Here is a 19,155-nt window from a genome sequence, read left to right as displayed (position 1 = left end):
AAATTTAGGGCGTTTTTAATGTCTCCAAATATAAGAAGAATATGTAATGTAAGAAGTGACAACAAACCAACAACAGAGCTGCGGGGAGCACCAAGATAAAAGGAGTAAGAGACGAAGACAAGCCACAACGTAGGCTGAGAACATCTGAAAAGCAGGAGAACCCAGAAAATAGTGTCACGGTGACCAAAGGAGAACAGGGGTTTCAAGGAAGGTATATTTAATGGTATCTAATGCCTGAGAGAAGGAAAATAAATACACAAAAATATATACATATACACTGGATTTGGCAACAAGGAAATAACTGGAGAATATAATGAATATTTCAGGTGCTAGATAGCAGTGGGTCAGGGAGTGAATGCAGTCACCCCTAGGAGTAGGTTATTCTCATGAGGGGAAAGGCAAATCAGTGACCTAGGCTGTTACAAGAGGAGAGAAGTTAATGGAGTTGCAAAGTTCAAGGCTCAGGAGAGTTCAGAAATTAAAAGAAATGGTTCCTGAATCAGGCAAGAAAGTATGCAATTCGTAGAATAAGTAGAACAGCCTTAGGCAGAAAGAACATCTCTTCTGTTGAGATAGGGGCAAGAAGTACAGAGCAGACATGGTTATTGGCGGGTACTAGCAAGCCGAGTGGGGCAGTAGCCTCTACTTCCTGGGAAAAGAGGAAAGAAGGCCATTTTTATAGGAAAGGAAATGAGATTTCCCCAATACCTCCCTGGGAGCTAGGCACTTCCCTACACACCTTGGTTGAGGTTATCTAACTAAGCCTAATGTATGTGATTCATTCTACATTCTTATAGTGTTTTACTGTTCTTTTCTACATTAAAATAACACACCCCATTTTTAAATTTATCATTTGAAACACAACTTATACCGATGAAGTTCTTCACAAAAAGTTACGCCTTCAAAATGTTTGTAAGGCAGTGAAAGTTGGCAGAATATTAAACGTACCCAAGACTTGTCAATATCAACACCCAAAAGGATTAGCATCCAACTTCCTCCACTACTCTACCCACTTGAACCTACTCTTAAAGCTAAACATGGACTTTGTTATCCCCTGGACCTGCTGCCATTAAACTCTAACTTCCCACTCTCACCACAACCTACCATCCTTCCAGGCTTATCATGCCTGTTAAACCTGCTCTCTAAGTTCATCAAGGCTGAGCTACAGATTTTCTCCCAGGCCTCCTTTTCTTCCCCATCTATCCTAAAACCCATGGCCAATCACTGAACTACTTTCCCAACAGCACTTTCTCACCTACTCTAAATAAAACGCACACACTCCGAAAAATTCTAATGTAATATTAATTCAACAATACATATTCTCCACTTAAATCTATTAAAAAACCAAACATTATTGGTAAACAATCCTGCAGCCACCATAGACATTTGAATCTTGAGTGGACTTTGGGTCAGCTTCCTCTCTCATTTTCCCAAACTTCCTACCCGACTCCTGAGGCCCTCATTCACAGCACGTGAATTCACCTACTTCCAAGAAAAGCGACACCATACTGCACAAACTTAGCTCACCTTTGCACCTCTTCACAGGATACTGTAAGTCACACTTGGTATATTGCTAAGAGATTAGAAATACAATGACTGGGAAACACAACACGCCAGCAGGGCAGTGCCAGGGCTTCCTATTCATGGGAGTCTTTGCAGCAGCTCACAGAACAGTCCATACAGCTGTCCAGGACTACCGTTATTGGTCTCCAAAGGACAGCTCAGCTGCAGGAGGACACGCCTCACAGAAGCCAATATCTCTCATAATGACCTCACAGCAATACTTTCCAAGGTCCCATATGGAAATGCCCACTTACAAGAGTCACCATACTGGCATCCCACCAGGTGTACAGAGTTCTTCCAGTGTAGGTGCAGCTAACCTGTCAGGGGTCATTTTTACCATAAGCAATGTTGTCTGGTAGCACAACTTAAATTTCACTTTTATCAGGTTTTAGAACAGGGATCAAAGCTAGAAATTAGCATAAGGTCAAGTTCTCATGCAGACAGAGAAAACACTTTACCCCTAACTCCCAAACCCTTATTTCTAGCCTAAAAGCTCAAAATCAACAATTCCACAACAGGACTTATCTACTTTTGACAAAGCCACTTTTTTCTTATACTTCTCCTAAGTCATTTGATGGCACATCTGTTAGGAAGTCACTCCAACCAGAAACCTAGTAGTCATCCTCAATTCTTCCTTCTCTTACATTCAACTAACATGTTTTAATGACTTGGTCTGAAATACCTCTTTTAATCTGTTCCTTAACATCTTCAATGCAGATGCTATTTTTTGCAGAATAATTTATGACGTCATGCCCCCGTGCATTTTGCACGTAGAATTCTATTGCCTAGGAGGTAATTAACCCTTGTCTGTCACTTGACAAACTCATCAGTTAGAAGACTGATCGTTTATCCTCTCTTCCCTGATTTCTTCCCTAACCTACCTACTAACATTTAATTACACCCTCATCTGAACTATATCTTCACCTCGTGATCCAATCTTACGAAAGCTGACAAGGAATAAATTAGAAAATATGTATATACTCAAAAGTAAAGTGACTAGCTAGCCAGCAACTAGCAAAGAGGCCAGTTTGGGTATTGCGCCCTTGAGAAGGTTTGTTAGGGTCATCAAAGGAAACAATTGCAGTTCTTTAAGGAATCTGTGGAGCACCTTGAGAGCTGGACTGTGGGGAATGAGTACCAAAGTTCTTCCTTAGTACCTCTCTCTTAATTTGGCAAGGTCTGCATCATTTCCCTCATGAGCGTAATTTCTATGACACACTACATCTGTTTCCCTGTACTGTCTCCCACAACAGATCTCCTGTAAAGACCTCAAGGGCAGGGAGTATCTCTTATTTACTTATGTATCTCCAATGCCTAGACTGAAATTAAAGAAGTGGCTTGATGAAATTTTACACATCAGTAGTGTAGGTATTTTATTTTAACATAAAAATGTTCTAATTCTTTCTAACCCTGCAGATGATTAAGCAAAACCAGAAACAGTATTTAATTACGGATGCCTTACTTGTGTCTTACATCATACATCTCATTCCGAAATTCAGACACTATTATCTGTGGTCGTGAGGTCCCTGGTAAATAAAACTTTTTCATCAGCGCCTGAAGTACTCTTTCATCAGCATGATTATGGCAACAGTAGGCTTGCAGAAGTCCTTTTAGGCAAGATTCAATAGCCAAAGCAAGCTCAGGGTCCCGAAGATGAATGCAAGCTCCTAAAAGTGAGAGAAAATTATTAAAAGGCCTATAAATATTTATTTTGAAATATTAACATAGCTATCTTTTTATAATAACTCATTAATGACTTCAAAATATTTTCATATAAAGCAGCTTAAATGAAATTACAGATCTTACTTTAACTGAATTAGAAATCCCACATATCCATTAAACACACTGGGGAGAAAACCTACCAAACTCTGGGAAAACACTGTCCCACTCAACTCTAAATTAATAGTGGTTTTTGTATATGAGTTTAAACTATTATAGTCTCTGAATGGTGTTTTGAAAATCACGCCACCAGATTAATAGATTCCTTATAATTTTCTGTAAAACTGATTAATATTGGGATTTTAGATTTAGAGAGGGAAAAAAATGCCTCACACATTGGAATGGATCCTGGTATAGAGGTACCTAATATCTGAAGGAAGAGACATTTCTACAATACTTAATACAGTGTGTCGTCTGTACTTATAAGTACAGGCATATCTCATTTTACTGCGTTTCGCTTTATTGTGCTTCGCAGATATTGTCTTTTTCACAAGACCTTCCACCAGCAAAAAGACTACAACTCGCTGAAGGCCTAAAGGATGGTTAGCGTTTTTTAGCAATAAGGTATTTTTTTTAGTATTTACGTTTTTTATTTTATTTATTTATTTTTTTTGTGAGGAAGACTAGCCCTGAGCTAACATCCGCTGCCAACCCTCCTCTTTCTGCTGAGGAAGACTGGCCCTGGGCTAACATCCATGCCCATCTTCCTCTAATTTATATGGGACGCCGCCAGAGCAAGGCTTGACAAGTGGTGCGTTGCTGCGCACCTGGGATCTGAACCTGCAAACCCCAGGCCACCCAAGCAGAGTGCGCGAACTTAACTGCTGCGCCACCGGGACAGCCCCTAAAGTATTTTTTAATTAAGATACGTATGTTGTTTAAGACATAATGCTATTGCATACTTAGTAGACTACAGTATAGTGTAAATATAACTTTTATATGCACTGGGAAACCAAAAATTTCTTGTGAATCACTTTATTGCAGTGGTCTAGAATGGAACTCACGATATCTCCAAGGTGTGCCTGTAACACAGTACTTTACTAAGAAAATATATTTATATTTACAGCATCATTTTCACCTAATGATGTAAAAAATTAGAGAAAACTTCTCAGAAGAAGTCAATTGATTATTTTTAACCTCATGTATATATGGGGATAATTAAATAACCCCAGCTTTTACAGTTGGAAGAGGACTTAGAAACAATGTTCGTCAAATGAAAACTAAGAAAAGACAAGTTATTTTATAAAGGTTACACGAAACACTCAGGTGATGAGTGTGCTTTTGACTATATCTTGATATAACGGGATTTTCCAACTAATCAATTACATTCAAATTAGTTCATTCATCCATTCAGGAAAAAAATCAAAATCAGATTATCCAACTCTAATTACTTTTCTTTTTCCTAAGTTCTCTTTCTTTTCACTATTTTATGATCTAAAGATACAAAAGGAAAGTTGCAAAGTTTAAAGTGATTTTTATCATTATTTTTTAAAATATACACAATTAAAATCCACATATAACAACATAGCTCTTTGAAAATAGTTTTTTTTTTTTTTTTTTTTAAAGATTTTATTTATTTATTTTTTCCCCCCAAAGCCCCAGTAGATAGTTGTATGTCATAGCTGCACATCCTGCTAGTTGCTGTATGTGGGACTCGGCCTCAGGATGGACGGAGAAGTGGTGCCTCGGTGCGCGCCCGGGATCCGAACCCGGGCCACCAGCATCAGAGCGCGCGCACTTAACCACCAAGCCACGGGGCCGGCCCGAAAATAGTTTTAATTAAAACTAGATTCAATAGACCCCATTCCTGAAAAAAAAAATACTATTTCTAATGTTTACTACATCCTGAGTAAATGACGACAAATACCTAAAGGACCCACAGGTTTACAGGTAAAATGCCCACGTCTATAAGCATCATCTATTGCTTCAAGAAGAGCTGGAACGTTAGGACCAAATCTTTTCAGTCGATCAGTTTTACTATCTTTCAATTCCTTCAGTTGCCTCTGATTATAGTTCAGTGTCTGCTTCACATCTAACTCTTCTCTCCTAAAAAATAAAAGTGGAAAAAAAGAACAAATATGTGATACAGTTACACAGAAATATTCAGCCTTTTCCCCTAACACCTGCATACCAGTGAATGACCCAGCTACCCTAAAAACTAAAAGCAGATTTCTTTATTTGAAAATAATTGTGTTACTAGAGAAAAACAGTCAGAAGCACTCAAAACTCAGCATGACAAAATGATGCAATAGCGATGAGGACTAGGAATCCCAGAAATTGTCCAACTCTACGAGTGTAACAAAAATCCTTTTTTTTTTTTTTTTTTTTTATTTTCAAATAATATTTAATTAACAGGAAAATGTTGGTGATATAATATTGTGAGAAAAAAACAATATAGAACTATATAACTATTCATTGTAAATACATAGAAAACAGTCTGGAAGGATACACAGCAAACCATAAGTAGTAGTCACTTCCAGGGAGTTTGAGGAAGAGTCAGGGGGAGTGTGAAGGAGGATTTTAACCTTTTACCCAAGGTATTTCTTTATTATTTAAAAAAATTTGAAGATCATATATTTATTTATTACATATACAACTAAAATATACGTTTTTTTGGTTTTTTTTTTGCTGAGAAAGATTCGCCCTGAGCCAATATCTGTGCCAATCTTCCCCTATTTTGTATGTGAGTGTAACAAAAATCTTGAGGGCCGACCCTGTGGCTTAGCAGGTGAGTGCGCGCGCTCCGCCACTGGCGGCCCGGGTTCGGATCACGGGCGCGCACCGACGCACCACTTCTCCAGCCATGCTGAGGCCGCGTCCCACACACAGCAACTAGAAGGATGTGCAACTATCTACTGGGGCTTTGGGGGAAAAAAAAAGAGGAGGATTGGCAATAGATGTTAGCTCAGAGCCGGTCTTCCTCAGCAAAGAGGAGGATTAGCATGGATGTTAGCTCAGGGCTGATCTTCCTCACAAAAAAAGAAAAAAGACAAGTCTTGGAAAAGTGATTTTAAAAGATCCCTTATTAATGCAGAAGAAACAAAAAATACCACGTTTTCTCTCTTCATATAAAGAGCAAAACTATACGATTTTCAATTGAAAAAAATCATTTTAAGGATGATGAAACTTACTTAATTCTGGTATGTTCTTCTTTGTCCTTTTCTATGGCTTGCTGAAACTGTTCCATGTCTTGACTGACAGAACATTCTTGATCCTGTAAGGCCTTTACTCTTTCTTTTAACCAAGATATTTTTTTTTGCCTTTCCAATCGCTCAGGTTCCAAAGATTGATCAGTACTAACAGTAAATAATCCAAAGTGGAAAATGTTAAATGAAAAACACGACATTTAAAAAACATAAAGCAATGTGATAAAATTCCTTTAGCAAAAATACAATCATCCCTGATGCCCGTGGATACCTAAGTCCCTTTGTTGGCCCTCCACGTCCGTCGATGTGGAACCTGCGGATACGGAGGGCCAACAGCACTCCATTTCACCCAGATTACTTTATTACAAAATGAGGTGATCACAACAAGTGCAAAGTAACTGTCTTACCTTTTTTTCAATTCTTCAATTCTTTTGCAAAGCTGCTCATCATCTTTCCTTAATGCTCTATGCTCATTTAGGGAGCGGTTATATAAAACCTAACAAAAAATTAGACACATTTTAGTAAAATGAGAAAACAAATATCCCATTCAAGTGCACTTTTGCCAAATCTTCAAAACAAGAGCTAAATATATGCAGAAATATATATTTAAAATAAAGTACATAAATGGCCATATGAAACCATTACAGTTTTGAAAGTCTGAAAGCAACACAGATTTCAACTCAATTACAAAACTGTACTTTTAAAAATAAATGAACAGTACTTATATTTGATATGCAGTTTTGAATATTCAGGTTAGAAGATTTCTCTTACCTCAGCTTCATTATAGGCCCTTTTCCTAGCAGTAACATCTGCTTTCAATGCCAGACATTCTGGTGCTCGCGCATTTGTCTCTTGACTAATCTTTTCTAGTTTATCCTGAATATCCTTATATTTTTTTTCTGCTTCATTAAGTCTGACCTTTAAGAAAATAACAACATTGATGGAGTATATTTTATTTTTCTTCAATAAAGAGAGAAATTAAAAAATAACTATATATAGTTCACATCCCAATAATAAACTTAATTTCGCTCTGACTAAATAAACTCAAGACATTATGCAAGCACTTATATAAAATACTAAAATATAAATTAATTTTAATTCTACATTTAGTTATCCAATAAATGTGTTATCTTCTAGGGATACAAAGATGCAGTAATAACTGTCTTCAAGTAACATAGTTAAAGGGAGATAAACACAATTTAGCTGAGAAACAGACACACAAACTGATAACACAATTTGTATACAATAATGTTTAAGTAGGGTATGTTTATTTATAATCGTGGAAACACAGAGAAAGAACTCATAGGTCTTCCAGAAAAAGTCAGGAATGTCTTCAAAGTAGAAGTAGCATTTGGGCTGAGATGTGAAAGATTAATCAAAATGTACCAAGAGAAAACCCGGGGAAAGGTATGGGGGCAGATGGGAAAGCATGTGGAAAGGCATTAATACCTATTTTAGTAATGAAAGCACTTCTGGAGCTTAGGCTGAAGGGTGGTGGTGGGAGAGGAGATGAAGGCGGTAGAAGGGCTTTGAATTCCATAGATCAGCTCGTGACTTAACCCTCTAGACCACAGGGAGACGAGAGATGATCAACTCTATACGTTAAATCACTTTGAATTCCATAGGTCAGCTCGCGACTTAACCCTCTAGACCACAGGGAGACGAGAGATGATCAACTCTATACGTTAAATCACTTTGAATTCCATAGGTCAGCTCGCGACTTAACCCTCTAGACCACAGGGAGACGAGAGATGATCAACTCTATACGTTAAATCACTTTGAATTCCATAGGTCAGCTCGCGACTTAACCCTCTAGACCACAGCGAGACGAGAGATGATCAACTCTATACGTTAAATCACTTTGGAAGCACACGGAAGGCAGGGTGGAGGAAAAAACTAAAGGTAAAGATTTCAGTAAGAAGTTAATATTGTGGAACAAAAATAATCAGGGACCAAAATGGGGCACTGACAATAGGAATGGATTAGAAAGGACAAATATAAGAACTATTTAGATCAGGGATCAGCAAACGTTTTCTAGAAACAGCTAGAGTATATATTTCATGCTTTGTTGGCTACACAGTCTCTGTCGCAACTATTCAACTAGGCATGCTAAGTGTGAAGTGTCTAGAACATGTAGGTAAAGATGTTAAGATAGGTATTTGAATCAAGTGCTCAGGATACAAGTTTGAAGAGGAAATAAAGATTAGGGAATTGTTGGGCCAGCCCCGTGGCTTGGCGGTTGAGTGCGCGCGCTCTGCTGCTGGCGGCCCGGGTTCGGATCCCGGTCACCCACCAACGCACCGCTTCTCTGGCCGTGCTGGGGCCTCGTCCCACATGCAGCAACTAGAAGGATGTGCAGCTATGACATACAACTATCTACTGGGGCTTTGGGGGAAGAAAAATAAATAAAAAAATTATTAAAAAAAAAAAAGAATCACTTCATTGATGAATATTTAAAAAAGAAAAAAGATTAGGGAATTGTCAATATGTAGGATATTTAGGAAGCACTACATACAACGGTAATGAAGTTTTATCATTAAAACATGGATTGTATAATCTGTATGTTTTTTATAAAAATTGAAGTTGGTCCACGTGTTATATAACTAGACATAATTCATATATTTTCAGTTTTAAATTAAGTTAACGTAAGTCTAAAGTCTGCAGCATGAGAGGATCCCTTTGTCTCTCCCCTTCAATCCAGAGTGAGTAAAATATCCATAACCCAGAAAAGGCTACAGTGCCCAACACGCCAGGACCCCAGAGAGAGCCACACATTGATACATACGAAGGTGGGTGGATTGCAGCACATAGAGGAGGCAAAATGGTGGAACAGCAGAGGTGGCACCCAGGACCCGGGACCCCTGGCTACAGCACCTATGCCAGCCAACCCCAGCCCCAGAAGACCTGGTGGGCAGCAGCAGGAGGCGCGGATGTGACTCCGGCCATAGGGAACCAAGCAGCAGTGGAGGCAGAGCCCCGAGATCCCGGCCCAGCTGCAGCCCAGAGTGTGCAGCAGCGGTGGCGCACACAGGACTCCCACATCCCAACTGTAGCGGCACCTGTGGCCACAAAGTAACAGGAAACAGTAGAGGCGAACCCAACTCTCTCCCCACCCTCCCCTTCTCCCTACCACAGTGACAGAGCTTTTGACCCAGGTGATCCCAGACACAGTGGAGGCGTCAGCCATCCCTCTATGCCCAGTGGGGAAGCCAACAACTACAGCAACACCGGAAGCAACAAGACATCAGTGACCCCCAGAGGTGCAAGTGGTGACAATGAGAGTACCACTAATTTGACAAGATATATGCACTCTCATGTTCACTGAAGCATTGTTTACAATAGCAAAGACTTGGAAACAACCAAAGTGCCCATGGAGGGATGAATACAGATGTAGTATACACAATGGAATAATAGTCATAAAAAAGATGAAATCTTGCCATTTGTGACAACATGGATGGACCTTGAGAGTATTATGCTAAGCAAAATAAGTCAGACAGAGAAAGGCAAATATTGTATGATTTCATTCATATGTGGAAGATAAAAAAACAACAAACACACAGATACAGAGAACAGATTGGTGGTTACCAGAGGGGAAGGTAGTGGAGGGAAGATAAAAGGGGTAAAGAGGGACATTTGTACAGTGACAGATGGAAAGTAGACTCTTGGTGGTAAGCACGATATAATATATACAGAAGTCGAAATATAATGATGTATATCTGAAATTTATATAATGTTATAAATCAATGTTATCTCAATAAAAAAATAAATAGAATAAAATAACAAAAATAAAGTCTGCTTTAGACACTATTTTTTCAGAAACCTTCCATTCAATAGTCATTCTACAATCAATAATCAAGCATATACTATATGAAAGGTTTTATGTAAGACATGGTGAGAAGGATATAAATGTAAAATAAGATAGTCCTTACCCTCCAGAAATTTACCATTTACTATAGAGAGTGTCCAAAAACTTAAGTGGAGCAAACACCTACAGAGCTAAGCATCACCCAGCCTCAAGATCCTCCTTTTCCCATCTGAAGAAAAAGGTAAGCATCTATTACTCAGACTGGATTCCATTTTTAGGTTGGGGAATATTTAAAAAGGAAACTAACGTAAGGTCTTCCCCTATAACAAGCTAAAAAATGAGGTTGAGAAGAATTTGGCATAAATTTCAGAATATCCTCTCAGACACGAAAATTTTGGGTGAGAGAGGTGGGTGGGGTTGAACTTCCAGGTATTACCTGAAGGGGGAGTAAGACACTCAGCCCAGTGACCACTAAGTAAATATACTATCTTCACCATTTCTGTTATTTTTACATACTCATCTATTACCTCTGACAGATTAAAGTTACAACCCTTAAAAAGAAAAAGACATATCTGCTTATCTTGGGGGCATATAGGAAAAAGCAAGGTACAGAATATGACGTCCTAGACTACAATCAAGCTTGGGAGCCAAAAATTCCTAAGGTAAGTAGAACTAAGTACTAAGAGGTAAGTCAGCCACACGGAGTACACAGGGCTCCTATAAAGAAAGGCCAGGCGTTCTACTTCTGCCACGACAGCGTGAGGAATTCCACAGTGGGGGCTGCACACCCTTGAGAACATATGAAAAAATCACTGAACTGTACATTTTAAACAAGTGGATTATATGGTATATGAATTATATCTCAATAAAGCTCTTAAAAAAAGAATGAAAAGGCAAGTACAAAGAGTGGATCTGCCATATGGTAAAAAGGTCCACATGGAAATCTGCAAAAGGAAGTTACTACCTTCATTTACCACTCAACCAACCTCTGGCTCTAGGCTCATGTGGAATAATCTTGTGACTTTCTTGAATCTTAGATAAACAGCATAGTTTCTACCTGGGCTCTTAGATCTCAGGTTGAAATTAACCTTAACAGACCTAACAACTTATCCCACCTGCGTTCCACATATATGAAATCCTCTCATGGTTCTGGGCCCTAAAACTCTCAGCTCCCTGAATGTTCCACTAGCAATCTCTGGGCATTGTCTTCAGTTCTGAATTCTTATAGTTCATGATACTTAGCTTTAACGCTATTCTAATTGACTATTATCCTAGTACCCCTTCATTCCTCAGGCCATTTTATGTTTCTACTCCTTAATGAACCCAAGAGTAAAAGTTTTATGCTCTAGCATCTCTAGTCAGTAACAAAGTACCATTGTCCACATGCATGAATTCAGAGTTCTATATCTCTAGCCTCAGACAGGCTATCACATCGAAACACAATACTCTTTTTATTTTATTTTATTTTATTTATTTTTTGTGAGGAAGATTAGCCCTGAGCTAACATCCATGCCCATCTTCCTCTACTTTATATGGGACGCCGCCATAGCATGGCTTGACAACCGGTATGCTGGTCCATGCCCGGGATCCGAATCTGCAAACCCCTGGCCGCCGAAGCGGAGCGCGCAAACTTAACTGCTACGCGACCAGGCTGGCCCCCCATGATACTCTTTTTAAAAGAAAGCTGCCATGATAGTTCTTGAACAGAAGTTTACGTTGGCTTCACTTGAGTAATAAATTCAAATATAGATAAATATATAGGCTGAAACTGCTACTTTTGTAGGTCTTAATCTAATATCAACAGTCTCATATGATTCAACCTACTAAATCCATATAAAAAAAGTATAATTACCTGCTGTTCTTCCATTTTCCTGTCAAGTCTAGCAGCACGATCTTCTCCAATTCTGATATTATCTCTGATGGCATTCAACTGTTTTTCAATTTCATTGACCTAAAAAGAAATTATATAGCAAATCATGTATAAGACTAACTGTAACCAAATATATTCTCTATATTACAAATATATGTAAATAAGTAATTAAGTGAAAATTACCACTGCCCAAGCCATTTCATGTTTCAAGTATTCTAAATTAGTCTTCATTGTACTTAGACCAGCAATACTTTGAAAACGTTCTTCTTTCTCCAAACACTGGCGCTTTAGCTCAGTAAGTCGCTTAAAAAAAGAAAAAAGGATATATTTCTTATTAACATTGAAAAGACAAGACTTCTTGCAAATGTAGTTCTTTTGACTACATTGCCTAAACAAGTACTAAAAAATATTTTCTAGGAAATGACTTCTTTAATTAAGGTGAAATAAAAATATTCTTGGTACTTTGGTATACTTTTACTAGGTGCAATAATTTTGTTATTTTCTGCACTATAAAAATGGCCAAATACTCTTCATATAAAGAAGAGCAAAGGAATAAAAGGTTCAAGACCACACAAGTATAGACAAATCCCAAAACTCAATTTCCCATTTTCTCTCGATTCCACAACTGATAGACAGACTGGTCTGTTCTGAGCAAAGTATACCCAGTAAACATTTCAAAGTTAATGGAAGGCTCAGAAGGAATTTATTTCCAAAAATAAAATATTATTTTTCTTATCTAGGTTCTCTCAATAATTAATAAATAAAATCATCAAACAAATATTAAATATAATGACATTAGAACAGCTTCTGAAGTGGCTCCTAGACCTTTTATTCTGTACACCTGGGCAGACAGCCTCTCCTCTTCATTCATGCTTACCATATTCAATTAAGGCCTTACCCTGTAGATCTTACTCTGTTTCCCTATCCCAGTCACTTTCCCATTCTCCACGATTATTTCAATCCATTATCACTCTCTTCAAACCTCATACACCCTGCCACCCTTACCCCTCATTCATTCTCCCTGTCTCCTACTTCAGAGAATTCAGAAGCCATCAGAGAGAAACTCCCTCCAACTTTCACAACCTTCTCTACAAATCTAAAGTCGTCATCTCTTCCTCCTGCTATAAAAGAAGAGGTGGCTTCATTACACTTAAGTCCAGTCCCCATCTCCTACTTATATTTTGGATCCTACCACCCCATCCTGTGTTCTCTAGAGGTCTAAATTAGTTGATTTGTCATTCTATCTTTTCATCTTTTCTTCCACTTTACCCTCTTCACTGACTCCTTTCCATTATCATGTTTAAATCTTTACTCACTTATCTTTCCCACTTACAAACAAAACCACCACCATCCATCCCTGGGTACTACCTCCTCCTCTGAAAGTCTTCTTTCTTTTCCATCCAAGTTTCATGAAAATTCTCTCTCTTCCATTTTCTCACATTTTCAGCCCCACAAATCTGGCTTTTGTTTTCACCACTACTGAAATTTGCCTTGCCATTGACATCCATGAAGAGTATGCCACTAAATACAGGGAATATCTGTCAATTCTTGTGGTGTTTGCTCACTCGGTACATCTCACAGTCCTGACTACTTCCTTCTCAATTCTCTCTTCCCGTGGCTTCTATGGCTTCTGTGAGCATTATCTCATACCTCAGGCCTGGGCTTACTTTCCTCTCCTCCTCAGCAACCTAAGTCATTCCTGTGGCTTAGATACTAACCTTGTACGATGACTCCTAAATTTTTACTGAGGCCAGACTTGACTTCTGTATGCCTAACTCATACACCCAACTTCTCACTTTACATTTCAACTTGGATGCTTTATAAGCACTTCAAAATTAACGTGTTCAAAACAGAATGCATCACCTTTCTTAGAAGGAAAAAAAAAGGAAGAAAAGAAAAACTGGCTCCTCTTCCCAAGTTTCCCATCTTAATAAACTTACTCTACTGCTCAAGTCAGCAGATACAATTTGGAGGCCATTCAGTCACCCACGATGTTTCTTCTGTCTCAATTTTACCTTCCATGTCCCATATAAGATCTGCCCAAAGCATTTCAAAGCTTTTCTCTCCATTACTACTGCCAATACCCTAACTTATGTCATCATCATCTCTTTGGACAATGCTAATACCTTCTTTATTGATCTCTCTACATTTGTTCTTTCTTTATAGCAATTCACTCTCTTCTACAGCAGAGCAATCTATTGAAAACATACATTTAATCAAGTCATCCACTTTCACGTGTCCTACTGCCCTGAAGTTTTACAAGGTCCTCCACAAACTGGCCTCTCATCTCTCACTCTTGTGTTCTTCACTCTAGCTAATCTGAAATTCTTTCAGCTTTTTAAAAGCACCACATGCTCTCTTGGCTGAGATTCCAACCATGCTTATTTCTTGGAAAACCCTTCCTCTCACCATCCCTTGCCTGGTGTTATTCATCCTTCAGTTCTCACCTTAGACATCACTTCCTTAACAACTATATCCTTCCCACCACCCCTGCCTTGTTCCACCCTCCACTGCTAGTAACCTAGTTTTTAAACTACTTATAGTGGGAATTAGTAATACCTTACGGTGGAACCAATTAGTCATGTATCAAGGGATAAGTATGTTAGATACTGTCCTGTCCTCCAGTTTATAGTCTAAGAGAGAAAGTAATATGTGTACATAGCCATTATTACAAAACAAAAAAGTAAAGGCTAATAAATACCCTGAATATAAAAACCACACTTCATATATTTCACAGAGTGCTATAAAAATGTTCTTAGTTTTAAATATATATATATATAGATATATACATATATATAATTTTATAATACCATTTACCTTATAAGTACTATAGGAATTTGACTGATTTCAAAGATATTTACATTAAGTGTTTACAAACCTCTTCTCCTTGATTTATCTGCTCCTTTGTTCTTTCTTTTGTTTCCATAATGTATGAATAATCTTCCTTCATCTGTTCAAGTTGGGTTGCTTTCATGAAGAACTATATCAACAACAAGAAAAACACAATTAGGAGATTTCCATGGAAATCTTCCATGGATCACTTCCATGGAACTGTGAAAAAAAGAATTTGGTCTCCAAAAAACTTTTAGATCAATTATGTAAAGAGACATTAAAAACATCCTTAAGCAAGTACATATAAACACAAAGAACACGGCTTATTTTAAACCTAAAATTTACTTAACTCTAAAAAACTTTTGGATCAATTATGTAAAGAGACATTAAAAACATCCTTTAGCAAGTATATGTAAACACAAAAAACATGGCTTATTTTAGACCTAAAATTTACTTAACTTGCTATGCTAACATCTAGATGTTCATTTGCAAAAACTCTTAAAACCCCATGAAAGAAAACACTTTTGGTGTGATAGTAATACAATTTGAAGGCTCATTTTCACTGTTCTTCCATTCTTTAAGCAAAAATGAAAACAGAAAATAAATTTCTATCCTTGATCTTAGCAGATCTTAAATTCTTAGAATTAGAAATTCAAAAACCCATTCAAAAGTTACACTGTAAGTTTTAGTAGTAGTCAAATATTTTGTTAGTTTTTTAAATTCTAAATAATTTAAGGATTAAAAGTTATTACGTATGTATGGCCACTTGTTTCCTGGTATTTCCTTAAAGACTAATTTTATAAAATAATAATCCATTTTCTCTCAGAATTAAAAGCCAAAAAGTTGAAGCAGGATTTATAAGAAAATTATAGTCCCATTTTACTTAACACTGCCCCAAATTAGACCTACAATATTACTTTAAATAGTGGCTTAAAAAATATTCAATATTGATTATGTGAGCGAGAGTAATGTTCGGCATATATGTTTAATCAATCAATGTATTCTTTTTTGTTAGGTTTATATTTACTTTGGTGCTTCTTACTTTGTATTTGTCTCCCTCATTTTTAGACTGTAAGAACTGCTTGCTCATCTCTTGGGTTAAAACAGAAACCGGATTATCCACCTGAAACAAACAAAAAATGATTATTCTTGAATATTTTACTTCAATGTCCCTTAAAAATAAATGAACTGAAATATACATTACAATCGATGTATGGTGCCATCAAGAAGCCTAAGTACTAGCAAAGGTTAGAGCATTAGGGTAAATATACAAAGAGAAAGGGTTAGAAATTTTTAATGCAGAGAAAATATTTCAAAATTTCATGGTACTATAATGAATACCACAGTCAAAATTAAATATTCTGCCATTACATGAGGGCACAAGCACAAGAACTCTGAAGAAGTGTTTTTATTAGAATGTTTTTTATAGATTATCACTCCTTGGCTGCTGGTTAACCATTAGACAAGAGAGTCGGAAAAGCCCTACCATGGGAGCAGCTGACTTGGGTTCTTACTTAGGCTCTGTCTCTAACCTCCTATGTAACCTTAGGCAATTTAGTTACTTTCTCCAACTGAATACAAAAAGTCCAAAGCGGTTATTTCTAATCACAGTTATGATGACAAGTATCATTTATTTTCCTTACAGCAGTTCTTCAGATTTCCCATTTGTCATTATTTCTTCATGAGGATATTGTAAAACAAATGGAAATACTGGAGTCATTTCTATCTTTTGGAGTGAGAATCATTTTAAATAAGCCAGTGCTTGAATTAAACTACCTTTGGTTAACAAGTTAAAAGTACAGTTAATGTAACAGTAAAGGACAGCAACAGTTAAAAGTACAGTTGAAAGGTTTGTTTTTTTTTTTTTGGTGAGGAAGACTCGCTCTGAGCTAACATCTGTTGCCAATCTTCCTCTTTTTTGGCTTGAGGAAGATTAGCCCTGAGCTAACATCTGTGCCTATCTTCTTCTGTTTTGTATGTGGGATGCCACCACAGCATGGCTCGATGAGTGGTATAGATCCATGCCTGGGATCTGAACCTGTGAACCCACGCTGCCCAAGCAGAGTACACCAGACGCCATGGGGCTGGCCCCAAAAAAGTTTCTTTAAAAAGGACAACTTGTTTCAAAAAGATTCAGGATTGTTACTCCATTATATTTTTGCTGTTAATAACAAAGTAATTTATATGTTAAAAAATAATCCTGTTCCTAAGTTATAGAATATGTACGATCAGTATAAATGAAAAAAATTTTAAACACCTTCATTTTACCATCTATAAAATAGTGACTGTACTTTGTTAGTATGCCAATGCTTAAAACATTCCTTAAAAGGAAAAATTTTGGGTCTTTTCTTCTAAGATAAAAAACATTCATGTAGTTATAAAGAAACCTCTACATATCACATTTTTCTTTTTATATAGGTAAACCACACTCTGACTGCCACATATTTTTCACAAGGCCTGCCCTATACCTTAATTTCACACTGCATCTGACTTCTTAGAAGTTGAGACCTAATGCACTAGCTTTAATACAGGCATTTTAACACCAACTTTGGATTAATAGCTTCACCAAAGTTTATATTCTTTTCTCTACGTCCTTTTGAATGTTTCTGAAATGGGGTTCCTAGTTCCTACCTTACTCTAGCGATTAGTTAACAATCTTGCAGCTTTACCTGCCAAAACCCTGGGGCAAGCACAAAGAGGTTCAACTTCAGAGAAGGGATAAGAAGGGCAGGCATAGGGACAAACATAATCAGGTACTTAAAGACATTAAATACTCTCCTCCCTCCTGGTTATTCTAGACCAGCACTGTCCAATGACAGTTGTAAAATTATATGCAAGCCACACATACAGTTTTAAATCTTATGGTAGCTACATTAAAAATGTAAAAAGAAACAGGTAAAATTAATTTTAATAATATGTTTTAGTCTAATTTATCTAAAATATTATCATTTTCACATATAATAAATATAAGAAATTGAGTTATTCCTTTGCATTATATCTTCAAAATCTGATGTGTGTTTCACACTACTGTACATCTCAACTCAGATTACCCATATTTCAAGTGCTCCATATCCACTTGCAGCTAGTTGCTACGGTACAATTAAGTGCAGCTCTAGACCTGTATTTTGATCAATGAACCTGAAACTTTAGTTAACTGAATCATGCAGGAAAAGGACTTAAAGGAGCTAGGATAACAATCTTCAAATATTTCAAAAGATTATAAACATATTTTACATTCTCCAAGGAAATGGGAGCTTAGAGAAACAGGTTTTATTCACCTTTCCACATAATAAAAACCTTCTAATAAATACACGTGTCCACAGAAGGAATCAGAGGCCTCAAGCAGAGATGATTTCTCCACCTCTATCCACTCAAGCATCCACTGAAGAAATACCTCGTGGAGATTCCACACAGGGTAAGGATGGAGGGTGGTAACTATACTAGATGCCCTTCAAGATTCTCCCAACACCTATGATTCTGTAAACTCTAACTTTTGGTTTTTCAGATTTTGCTTAACAAATTTCCCTGTGTTCTAGTCTCAAATTTATTTGTTGTATCTGCTTTTCTCCAGATTTTAATAATTCTTTTTCTAAACCTCTGTCGCCTTATATGCAAGCCACTAGCCACATGTGGCTTTTTACACTTCAGTTAAGTAAAATTAAATAAAGTAAAACATGCAATTTCTCAGTCACATGCGCCACACAAGGCTGGTGGCTACCCAATCAGACAGCATACTACAGAATATCTCTAGCATCACAGAGAGTTTTTCTGGAGAGCTCTGTTCTAAACCAAACTGGGAAAGAGACCTAGACTCATAATTCTTTTCCCCTGGTGACTAGTCTTAGCATCCTCAATCCTGGAATAAGGCAGGGTGGTACAATGGACAGACCATTAGAATGAAACAGGGAGTCCTGGGTCCCAACCCAGGCTCTACCAGTAACCACACCTAGACAACCATAAGTACAAATTTACTTTTTCTAGCTCCCAGTTTCTCACCTGTAAAATAAAGAGTCTGGATTAGATGATCTCTAAAGACAATTCCAGTGCTAATGTTACAGGATTATACGTGCCCTATACCCAATATTCGGTCAAAATATCTTAGCAGAAAGAACTCAAGCCTTGTCTACCACAGGTGTGATCACTAACTCCAAAATACATGAAGAAATGCTTTATCTTTCTAGAATAAATTTCCTTTCTACAAGAATTTAGCAACTGAGTTT

General features: G+C 37.3%; 1 protein-coding gene across 1 annotated transcript in view; it reads right to left on the bottom strand.

The window, feature by feature from the left end:
• SMC6 (structural maintenance of chromosomes 6) overlaps positions 1–19,155 on the bottom strand; it is an 83,698-nt gene that overhangs the window by 42,206 nt on the left and 22,337 nt on the right. Inside the window, exons 7-15 of the mRNA XM_004418310.3 lie at positions 15,978–16,058; positions 14,982–15,083; positions 12,287–12,406; positions 12,086–12,184; positions 7,200–7,346; positions 6,836–6,924; positions 6,414–6,578; positions 5,150–5,328; positions 3,026–3,230 (exon numbers count right to left, since the gene is read on the bottom strand). Coding sequence (XP_004418367.1) covers positions 3,026–3,230; positions 5,150–5,328; positions 6,414–6,578; positions 6,836–6,924; positions 7,200–7,346; positions 12,086–12,184; positions 12,287–12,406; positions 14,982–15,083; positions 15,978–16,058 — 1,187 coding nt within the window. The remainder of the gene's footprint in view (positions 1–3,025; positions 3,231–5,149; positions 5,329–6,413; positions 6,579–6,835; positions 6,925–7,199; positions 7,347–12,085; positions 12,185–12,286; positions 12,407–14,981; positions 15,084–15,977; positions 16,059–19,155) is intronic.

Source organism: Ceratotherium simum, chromosome 11 (genome assembly GCF_057802395.1).
Source record: "Ceratotherium simum simum isolate JZ-2026a chromosome 11, ASM5780239v1, whole genome shotgun sequence".
NCBI classification, from domain to species: Eukaryota; Metazoa; Chordata; class Mammalia; order Perissodactyla; family Rhinocerotidae; genus Ceratotherium; species Ceratotherium simum.
This window is presented reverse-complemented; position numbering and strand designations above follow the sequence as displayed.